At 27.7% G+C, this 11,699-nt stretch overlaps 1 protein-coding gene and 1 pseudogene across 1 annotated transcript; both read right to left on the minus strand.

Moving 5' to 3' along the window:
* Positions 1-3,734: 3,734 nt before the first annotated feature.
* On the minus strand, positions 3,735-4,972 carry LOC101267923 (probable glutathione S-transferase; annotated as a pseudogene).
* A 5,114-nt stretch (positions 4,973-10,086) lies between these two features.
* On the minus strand, positions 10,087-11,267 carry LOC101267638 (probable glutathione S-transferase). The gene is made up of 2 exons (XM_004246338.5): positions 10,762-11,267; positions 10,087-10,664 (listed from the first exon to the last, which is right to left on the minus strand). The coding sequence occupies exons 1-2, from the start codon at positions 11,068-11,070 to the stop codon at positions 10,296-10,298; spliced, it is 678 nt and encodes a 225-aa protein (XP_004246386.1). The 5' UTR covers positions 11,071-11,267; the 3' UTR covers positions 10,087-10,295.
* Between the last annotated feature and the right edge of the window lie 432 nt (positions 11,268-11,699).

Raw genomic sequence — 11,699 nt, forward strand, 5'->3', positions numbered from 1 at the left:
TCTACGTAACCACTTAGCTAACAATTTACCAAATTCTTTAGTCATGTATTTACTTAGTTCTTATTCTCTTTTAGTTTCCGTAATATTATTAACAATATCAATGAATTGTTACGGTGGAGCAGTAAATATTATTTTTAATTTTTTTGGTTCAAGCTCCCTTAGCTTGAATACGAATTCACCTTTGATAGGAAGTGCTTATCTCAGCGTGAGACTTCTCTATACAAATCTTAATTCAGTCAGATTCTTTTTGTAAAGTTAACGAACATATATTTGTCCCCTTTCCTTTGTTACTTACAATGAATCAAGTTCAATAATTACACCGGATACTAATTCGTCTTTACTCTATTGTCCTAATCCTAATATCATGTTTGGATTGATTTAAAAGTTGATTAAATTTATTTTTAAGTTTCTTTTAACTTTTGAGATTGTTGATAATTTAAACCTATCCTAAATAAGACTCGCCCTAATTTTTATTTTTCGACTTAAAAATCATTTCAATTTAACCAAATATAACGTATATATTTAAAAAGCTACTTTTTAAAAATCAATCTCAATAAATTTCAAGCCAAAACAAATAAAAATAAGCTAAAAGTCATGAATTAAAGTTTTGAACTTATATAACTTTTTGGACTGCAATAAACAACCCCAAGTGGAAAGAAAGAAATATGAAAGCATTTAACCGTTACTTTTTGACTCATCATTCACTCAAAGATCACTATAACAAATTCGATTACCAGGGACAAATAATTTGACACTTAATCATTTTTAAATGTGTGTCTCTAAAAGTATACAAAGACGATTTAGTCTTTCGTCGCTAAAAGTATTATATTAACTACAAAAAGAAAAATCGTCACCAAATGCTTAATCATTTGTGACAAATTTACTTGTTATAAAAAATATATTTTTTGTAATTAATAGTATGTTTTGTCACTAAAAAGGTTATTACTACCGACAAAATTATATCATCGCTAATTATTTTACTTCAATCAGTGACGAAATCAATTGTATCTAAAGTTGTATATATTTTGTAGCTGAAAAAAATTTAATTTCGTCACTAATGATATAAGCTAAAATCATTTTATTTTTAATGTATATATGATAAAATTTTACATTATAAGCAAATGCATGAAATTTACCACCCACAATTCATTCAAATGTAGATTATATTTTAATTAAACTGTATATTTTTTAAATATCTTTAAATATATTCTGTACAATTTTCTCATTTTATTTATTTATTTTTGTAAATTTTAAATATTATTTAGTACGATAATAAATTTATTTAAAATCTACTTTTGATTTTATTTAAAAAAAATGAATAATCAGTTCAAGTTGAACATCGATACCAATAACTATAGTACTTCATCATAATATATTTGAAATCCTCACTATTTCATTTCTTTTATATGTGCTTTCATTTTTTAGTTTATTTCAATTTTCATACTGATGGAAAAAATTAATAGAGTCAGTTTGTAAGTTGATGTTATCTCGATATAGTTACTCTACATACGAGTGTGCAATTACTATTAAACATGTACATATTTATAGACAAAAGCATATAGATCGACTTAATCTATGTAGTTTACTAATAATAAATCAATAGACATGCAAAAAAATTCGCACAAAGACTTGACAAATTATTTTTTTATCGTGCTTATCAATAAAAGTGTGTCAAATAAAAAACTAAAGTGTTAGACTAACAAATATCAGTGATCTATAAGTAGAACCGTGCCTACTCACAATATTTATAACCCGGATTGTATTTGCAAATGATGCATTTTATAATTGTGTAATTTAAGAAAACAGATGAGTTTGAACTTTTTCGTTTTTACAAAATCGACCAAATTCATTGATTTTAATATTTTCACTTGTCAGTTAACGAATGGACTATGTCTGCTTCTTATGAAGCACTTGTATTATTCATTTTATAAGTTGTCATTTGTAATTATGAACAATTGTAGCAAAAAATATTGTATTTAGCTATACATTTTTTTCGTAGCAAATAATTTAATTATTCACTAAAAAATTTAAGTCTTCGATATTTAACACCTTACATATTTTGTGACAATTTTTTTGTTGTCACTAAATCATATATTGATTAGAGACAATAAAATATTTGTCACCTATTATTTATATTATTAGTGACGAAATAAATATCATAATAAAATATAAATTTTCATAGCTAAAATTTATAATATTTAACTACGAACTCTAATTTGTGGTTATTGTAAGTTTGTAACAACATATTTTTATAGATGAAATCTTTTTGTGTTCAAAATTTAATAAATTATAGACAAAAAATATTTTGTCATAAATTAGATACATTATTAATGACGAAATAATGTGTCAACTGATAACCTTAAATTCGTGACTAATACTACTTAACAAATGATGCCAATTGATTTTTTTTGTAGGAAACTTTAGTGGACAAAACATTGCTACGGATTCTTATATTTCGTCAGTAAAAGTATGTGTCTCATATATTTATGCACGAAAAGTAAATTTTGTCACTAAAAGAGAATAATTAGTGACAAACTTGATGTCGTAGTTTGTCATGAATTACATACACTACTAGTGACGAAACAATACGTCACCAATAACTTTAAATTCGTGACTAACACCACTTAACAAAATGTCGCCAAATAATTTTTTGATTGGAAATTTATATGGACAAAAATTACGAATTTTTATATTTCATCACTAAAAATATGTGTCTCATATATTTAAGCACGAAAAATAAATTTTATCACTAAAAACAAATAATTAATAACGAATTTAATATCATAACTAATAATTTTATAGCTATATATCATATTTGTTGATTGTCCTATGCGTGATGCCTACTTTAGAAACTTCCTTACATAAACCAAAAAGAAGTACTATATGACTTTTGACTTCCACATATATTGTAGTACACAAACACAAGTTGCATTTTTTAACTCATTTTTCATTTTTAAAGTTGTATTAATTAGGTACATTTCCAGTTTTACATACTTGTATTCATTCCATAAACATTTTTATTGGTGATATCGTTATATTTAGGTACTATATTTTGAATTTTGTGATAATTATAGAATATCTTTTTTTCATGCTTGTTACTTAGTAAAGATTTGTTACCTCATTAAAATTAGTAAGATAAGATCTAACCCTCTATTCGAGTTTTCTGTTTCTATTTATTAATTAATTAAAAAACTTATCTTAGGCACTTTAAATCAAACATAACACCATCTTCAAATTTAACGATTTTTTTTTAAATTTTCGTGTGGGTTAGTTTATGAATATTTAGTAAAATGACATATGATCAATATTTTTGAAAAACATTTCCGTAATGAGTTGGGTGAGCAGTATGCATAGCCTCACTATCCATGAAATTTTTACATATTTAGAAGCCATTTTAAAAGAATTAGACGATTTTTTTAATTTTCTGTATGAATTAGTCCATAAATAATTGATGAAACGACTTATAATCAATTTTTTTTAAAAAAATAAAATGCACCATAATGAATTGTGGGAGAAGTAGGTATAGCCTCACTATGATCCACTATAGATTTAGGCATTTAAGAGCCATTTTACAATAGTTGTGTAATTTTTTCATTTTTTCGCGTGCCGCTAAACAGTATGCCCAGTGGCAATTTTTTTTTTAATAGGAGCAATAAATAAAGATCCATACCGGTGAGAAGTAAAGTAAGTGGGGGCAATATTTTATTTTTTTTCTTTTGCATACCAATACATAATTGAAATCAATGAAGATTCACAATTTTATTCAAGACACATAATTTGGAACAACATTAATAAAGTACAAATATGTTTTATTTTTGAGTAGAAGCAGAAGCTGCAGCTTGAGCACGAGTGAAAGCTTGGAAAAAAGCAAGCAAATCATCTCTTCGAGGCAGATACTCCTTGACTTGACTGCAATTAACGTACTCATCTCTCCAACTACAGAAATTTGGAAATTTTTCGCTTGTTACTAATTCGACTCCAGAGCCTTCTTGGAAAACTCCAAGCCAAAGTCCAACCAAATTTGCAACAATATCAGCAATTCCAAATTTGTCACCCACAAAAAACTTCTTGTTTTTGAGTTCATTATCAAGAATTTTCAACATCTCATAAACTTCCTCTTTAGCTTTCTCATTCTCCTCTCCTTTGCCTAAGAATGCATTTACCACCGTAACCACCTACACAAAGTACAATGATATTACGTCTCAATCTCAAGTAAGTCAGAGTCGACTATTAATTATATAAATTCTCATTAATCCACATAATACAAAATTATCAAAAGTGTTTTAAAATCTCTATATTTTCTATACAATAAGATCTAAAGTAAATGTACTAATATGACTAAATTATTCAAATAGGAATATATTGAATGAAAATGAATTTACCTTGTCATCAAGGAACTTAGCCCAGAAACGAGCTAAAGCACGATCATAAGGGTCTTTAGGCAAGATGGAAGGGCCTTCAAATGTCTCGTCAATGTACTCAAGAATGACCATAGAATCACAAATGGGCTTGTCATTGTGAATGAGCACTGGGACTTTCTTGTAAATAGGATTCGATTCAAGAAGTAAAGAGCTCTTGTTATATCGATCTTCTTCTATATATTCATATTTGACTCCTTTAAGCTTTAGAGCCACTCAACCCTATTAGTAAATGGGCTATACCAAAAACCTAGCAACTTCACTTGTTCCATATCACAACTTTGATTATAATTGTTTGCTGATTTACTACTATGTTAAAGGATATTTTTAGGGATGATTCTCTATTGAATTATGGTTTTCTTTTATAGAAGGAAAAATTAAGGGAATGGTTGAAGGTTCCTAATTTTTCCTCTTTTTTTTTTTTCTTATTCTTAATTCTTCTTATAATATTATATTTTCTCTTACCTCGAATCAAAACTTGTGCAAGACTTTGGAAAGAGAAATGGTTACATTAAATTAGTTCAAATGCATGGAACAACTTTCGTAAGCACTTAGTTAACAAATAAATAATACTCTCTCTCCATATATATATCCTTTTCTTTTTAGTGTGTTTGGAAAAAAAATAACTTTTTTTATGGTAATAACTTTTCATGTGACATGTTTAAATCACAAGATTAAAGGACAATTTTATACAATTAATATAACTTTAATTTAGGATCACGTGATAAAAAATCTTCTTTATTTTCTTAAACTCCGTGTCAAGACAAACTATAACATTCTCTGTGATTGTCCAACAATATTATCTACTTTATAAATTAAATTGGATAATTTCATATTTAGTTTTTGATTTATCCTTATTATTGATTACAATCATTTCCTTATTATATTTTGTAAGATATTGTATTTATTATATTTAAAAGATGATATAGTAAAATTATCCATCTACTTATAATTTTTTTAAAGTGAACAATTTTTTTAAAGTGAATAAGTATTGTTGAATAGAGAGAATATATAATAAGATCAAAAGAAATTTCATGTGTTTAAACTAAGTACTTTTGACTTGTAAATATTGTAATAGGAGTATATATCTTGTTGTTCAAGATATGTCGTCACTGCAAACGATTACTGAATTATAGTCTAAGTATTGTTAAGATATTAAATTAATTTGAAACTTGTTTAGAATATAAATGATTGAAAAGTCAAAACTATGCCAGGATAATGTATTTTGTTTTATAAAATGTGGTAATCAAAATATTTAAAAAATTGATTTTTCCTATCTTTTTACTTCAGCTTTAACCAAAAATTGAATGTTGTAAATGCATCCTGCAAAATAGGGTGTATCAAATCGAATCAAAAAATAAATTAAATCGTAAATTGAGTTAAATTAAAAAAAAATTGACTTGTGATTTGATTTGATTTGGTTTGATATTAAAAAAAAAAACTCAATTATATATGTAATTTAATTTCTTTTTATATAGTAATATTTATTTTGATATAATTTTAAAATATTTCTTATACTATTTCATATTTTTATCTTTTAATGTATTATTTCAAGTTTAAAACTTATAATTCGGAATGGTCTAATAAAGATTATAGTTATAGATGTTGATAACTATGATATGACTTAAATCAAAATCAAATTAATGCTAATGCAAAAGAAAATCAATCAAACACTAAGAATGACAATTATATTGAATATTTGTTTTTTAATTTTACATTGGTTTAGACAATTAAAATACATAATCTAATTTTAATTTTTCTTAAATATTTAGTAATGTAACTAATACTTACTAATCTTATTTTGGCATGATCTAGTACTTTTAAAATTGATAATTTTCATTATGACTTTACAATATCATTTATTTTATATGATGATTTCATTATTATTTTATTGAATATTATTGTGTCATTAGTATACTCATCTCATATTTTGTGTTAATATTTTTTTAAGAAATATCTTAGATAATTGTATGTTGATTGGAGTAAAGAAATATCTGGACCACAAGTTAATTATGTTTGTATTCAAATTTTACTGAAAAAAATTTAAAAATCTAAAAAAATTTGAGGTTTATTAGTTTGGTTTGATTTATAAATTTAAAAATTCGACACAATGTTTGATTTGGTATTTGAAAAAACCGAACCAACCCGAGATTGAAAAACCCAAAAAAATCCAAATTTTATTAGTTTGATTTATAAAATTTTTCACGAATAGTTTGATTTGATATTTAAAAAACCCGAACTGACTTGGTCATGTACACCCTCTACTAGTAAAAATGAAAAATTGAGCTAATTTTGGACGAATGTTAAAATTAAAATTGAAACTTAAAAACGCATATAGTTTTTGCAATAACACACTTAATTGGAGCTCCCGAACTACATAAAATTTCAATCTAACCATCCTTGTTGCAAAATGTGAACAAATTAGGTAAATTATCCACACTTGGCGTAGTGGTGAGCTACCTCATTATGCTTACGTATTGTTGGAATGTCTGCGTTCACTTACTTAGATGGGACCAGGTCCTCAATAGATTAACCCGCAGTCAGTAAAGAACAATTTGCAGAAAAGTAAAGATGACAATCACTTACGTGAAAATCTCCTTGCTCAAGGGAGGAAAACCACGACATGTTCTCAACAGGAATTTCCAAAACCACTTTCACTATTCTTCAACAAGTAAAAGTAAAAGTCGGTTACAAAATAAAAGATTAACCTGCTAATCTACACACTAAGTAATACACCCTATCACTTAGTTGAGAATGAGCAGATACAACACTATTCTCTATACTAATCCTACTTGATTAATATAGACTTGAAGTAAAAGTCTAAGTTATCCGTAACCCAAGCCCTTACAATGATTAACCCAAGGTTGAAACGTTTCTACTACAACTGAAATGAATCCTACAATATAAGAATAATTACAAGCAAACAAAATACAACAAACACAAAAAGCACTAAATACACTTTAACTAGTTCTCTTGTTGTTGTTGAAGCTTGAAAAATTTTCCCTTTTTGAATGAATGAGTAATGTTGTTGTCTTTGTTTGATATATATACCATGAAAGATTATTATTATCAAACAAACAACCTAGTCATTTCTGATTGGTGTAGTACTATGCGGTTCACCAACCTTCCTGACGCAAACAACATTTATAACTGTCCAACACTTTTGACAGTTAGGACTAGTTTCATACTCTGCAAAGGATCAGGTCCCTGGACTTGTGAGGAAATTATCAAAACATCTTAAAGCACTAAGCTCCTATTACGTATGATCATTAGGTAATATTCAGAACAATTTTTAGAACCGCTCAAGGAGTATAGTTATCTTGAATTGAGGTCTTTGTTGTGTAACATAAAAGTCATAGAATTTTAAGATTCCTATGTATACGACTTAGAATCTATTTTTATTTTATATGCGGAAAAGGGTCAAAAATATCCTTGAACTATTCGAAATAGCTCAAATATACTCTTGAACTATATTTCGGCTCAAATATACCCTTTCCTTCAAACTATAGGATTAAAAATACCCTTCTCATTAACAGGATCTGTTAAATGCCACTTAAATGTCATGTGGATACCACATGGCATGCCACATAATTCAATAAAGTTCCACTCATGCCATGTAGAAAATAAACTTATCCCTAATTTCCCCCAATTTTTTCTATTTCCCTGAGAATTTAGAAACGATTTTATTGAAGAACATAGAACCCCTTTCCCTTAGAACTTATTTATTTTGTGAAATCGTTCTAAGGAAATGGAGAAATGAGGAAAAGGGGTTCTATGTTCTTTAGTGAAATCGTTTCTAAATTCTACGAAAAATGGAGAAAATTGAGAGAAATTAGGGGTAAGTTTATTAGTCTACGTGACATAAATGAAACTATATTGGCTTATGTGGCATGCCATGTGACATCCACATGGCATTTAATCTATTCTGTTAATGAGAAGGGTATTTTTGACCCTAGTTTAGCGGTAAGATATATTTAAGCCGAAATATACTTCAAGGGTATATATAAGCTATTTCTGATAGTTTAAGGATATTTTTGATCCTTTTTCGTTTTTTATATATATATAGTCTTGCCTTTTTGAGAATTTGTAGAAATTAAATGATGTTCGTATCTATAGAGTCAAACAAGAAAAGAATGATTTTTTTTTTTTGGACATTTACTTGAACTACATATGAATTATATATATTTTCGTAGTGGCTTACACATATTATATTATAAGTCATGATTTGATAGGTTAAATATTTCTTGACTTATGCCACTCACTATTTCATCAAACAATGTGCCATACTTTTCTTTTTTTCCCTTTTTCTTTTCCGATTCAATGAGGATATTCATGATTTGATTAATTATACATGTAGAATCACTAACTAATCAATACATTAGAACAGTAAAACAATACACTTCGTGGTGACTGGTGTGTTACTAGTTGGCTGTGTTAGCTTAGCGTCTAACAAATAATTTTATTAGGAAGAAAAACACAAAATCTAGAGTCATTATTTTAGAACTACACACTTATTAAGATTTGTTCTCGATTCACAATTTTATTTTGATACATAATTCAAAACTTATATGAGTATGGGGTTTATTTTTAAGGAGTAGCAGAAGTCGTGCTTAAGCTTGGTAAAACGCAAGCAACTCATCGATTCTTGAAGGTACATAGTTATAGTTATGTGTTGAATTATAATCTTCTTTCATTTTTTATAGAAGGAAAAATTGAGGGAGTGGTTGAAAGGTTCTTATTTATTTTTTAAAAAGAAATTCTTGTAATATTTTACTTTTAACAAACAAAAAGTAGCGTTATTATCGAGATTATAATTAAATAATAAAAAATATTTTTTCTTAGTGGCTAGATAAGATGATTATACGTTTCATCATAATATTGAAACAATTAAAGGTTCTGAAATCAAATTATCGTCGCTCATTTTAAATAAATAAAAAATATATATTATTTTTTAACATACTGAAGTAATTTGAAATATTATTTTGAAAAAATAAAAAATGATCGAAAACTCAAACCGGTGAAGCCAGGATAATCATTATCTATTTAAATGTTTGCTGATTAATGTCATTTGTTTATAAAATGTGGGTAGTCAAAATATTAAAAGAATTGATTCTCCTTTTACCCTTTTTTTTTTTAGCCAAAAACTTGAAGGCTTCATCGAATTTTCGTGATTATCATTATCTATTTAAATGTTTGTTGATTAATGTCTTCCGTTTATAAAGTGTGGGTAGGCAACATATTAAAAGAATTGATACATATTAAAAGAATTGATTCTTTTTCTACTTTATTTTTAGTCAAAAATTTGAAGGGTTCATTGAATTTTCCAATTGGCACGTATCATAAGTCTTGTGAGTTGTGACTTATTGTATTATGTACACCCATGTTTATATTTCAAATTGTTCAAATTTAATATAGTTAAATAATTTAATAAAATTTTATTATTTAGCCTTATTTTATTATCTACATCTAGTGTTTTGAGTTCACATTGGAGTTCTGACTAAATTTGGATTGCACATTGCAGGGCCTATCTGTGGTAGCGCTTCCAACTGAATTTTCTCCATACTCAATACTCAAATTCGAGACCTTTAATTAAGAGTGAAACACTTTGACCAGTGCACGTATTCCATGTTTATCACTTCTTGGTGTGTTACTAGTTGGCTAAGCTAGCTTTTTCTAACAAATAATTTTATTAGGTAGTTTCTTAATCTTATACAAACACACATTTCAATTTCTTTTCTTTATTTGCACAGTCTTATACAAACACACATTTTAATTTCTTTTCTTTATTTGCACACTTATACATAATTGAATCTACGAGAGTCTTCCTAGAATCACAATCTTATTCCAATACAATCCAACACATATAAGAGTATTCATTTATTTTTGAGGAGTAGCTAAAGTTGTAGCCAGAGCGCGAACACGATCTTGATAAAAAGCAAGTAGCTCATCAATTCTTAAGGGTAGATATTCTTTGACTTGATTGCAACTAATATACGTATTTCTCCAAGCACAAAAATTTGGAAAATTTTCATTTGTTGCTAATACAACTTCAGATGCTTCTTCGAAAACGCTCATCCAAAGTCCCACCAAATTTGCAACCATATCAGCAAAACCAAGTTTGTCACCAACAAACAACTTCTTGTCCTTGAGCTCATTATCAAGAACTTTCAACATCTCACAAACTTCCTTTTTACCTTTCTCTTGCTCCTCTCCTTTGCGTAAAAATGTATTTACCACCGCTCCCACCTACAAAGTATAATGTTACAACACCTCAATCTTAAATAAGTCAGAACCGACTACTTTTATATGCAAATAAGAATATATTGAATGAACATGAATTTACCTTGTCATCAAGGAACTTAGCCCAAAAACGAGCTAAAGCTCTCTCATGAGGGTCTTTAGGCAAGATGGAAGGGCCTTCAAATATCTCGTCTATGTACTCAAGAATGACTATAGAATCACAAATGGGCTTGCCATTGTGAATGAGCACTGGGACTTTCTTGTAAATAGGGTTCGATTCAAGAAGTAAAGGGCTCTTGTTATATCGATCTTCTTCTATATATTCATATTTGACTCCCTTAATCTTTAGAGCCCACTCAACCCTGTGAGTAAATGGGCTATACCAAAAACCTAGCAACTTCACTTGTGCCATATCACAACTTTGGTTCTAATTGTTTGCTAATTTACTACTATGTTAAAAGGAAATTTTAGTGGTGGTTTGTGTCTTGTATCATGATCTTCTTTTATAGAAGGAAAATTTGAGGGAGTGGTTGAAGGTTAAAATATTGTACAAGACTTGGGAAAGAGAAATGCTTATAAAAATTGTTCAAAGGCATTGATAACCTACGTAAGCACTTAGCTAACAAATTAAAATTGTTCACATTTGACTTGTACAGTTATAGTGTAATTGGAGTATATGTTTTGTGGTACAAGATAAGTCGCCACTCCAAACGATTACTAAGTTTCAGTCAACTGCAAAAATTTAAGTCACAAAGCTATTATTTTTTAACTAGGCCTCAACTAATTAAAATTTAAAATCACCCTAAATCGTAAATCGAGAAAAAATATTTAACTAGTGATTTGATTTGATTGATTATTATACAATCACAAACCAATCAATAAACTAATACAGTAACACAACACCATAGGCAAATCCAGAATTTGAAAAGTATGATACATCAATAATATTTAAGCATAAGCGAAGCAAAATTTTGAATGCTTAATGGACACTTGACTTTGTAATAAAAAGACTTTAAAAGAAGAATTGTTGACCAAGATTGA

Source organism: Solanum lycopersicum, chromosome 9, assembly GCF_036512215.1.
Source record: "Solanum lycopersicum chromosome 9, SLM_r2.1".
Lineage (NCBI taxonomy): Eukaryota > Viridiplantae > Streptophyta > Magnoliopsida > Solanales > Solanaceae > Solanum > Solanum lycopersicum.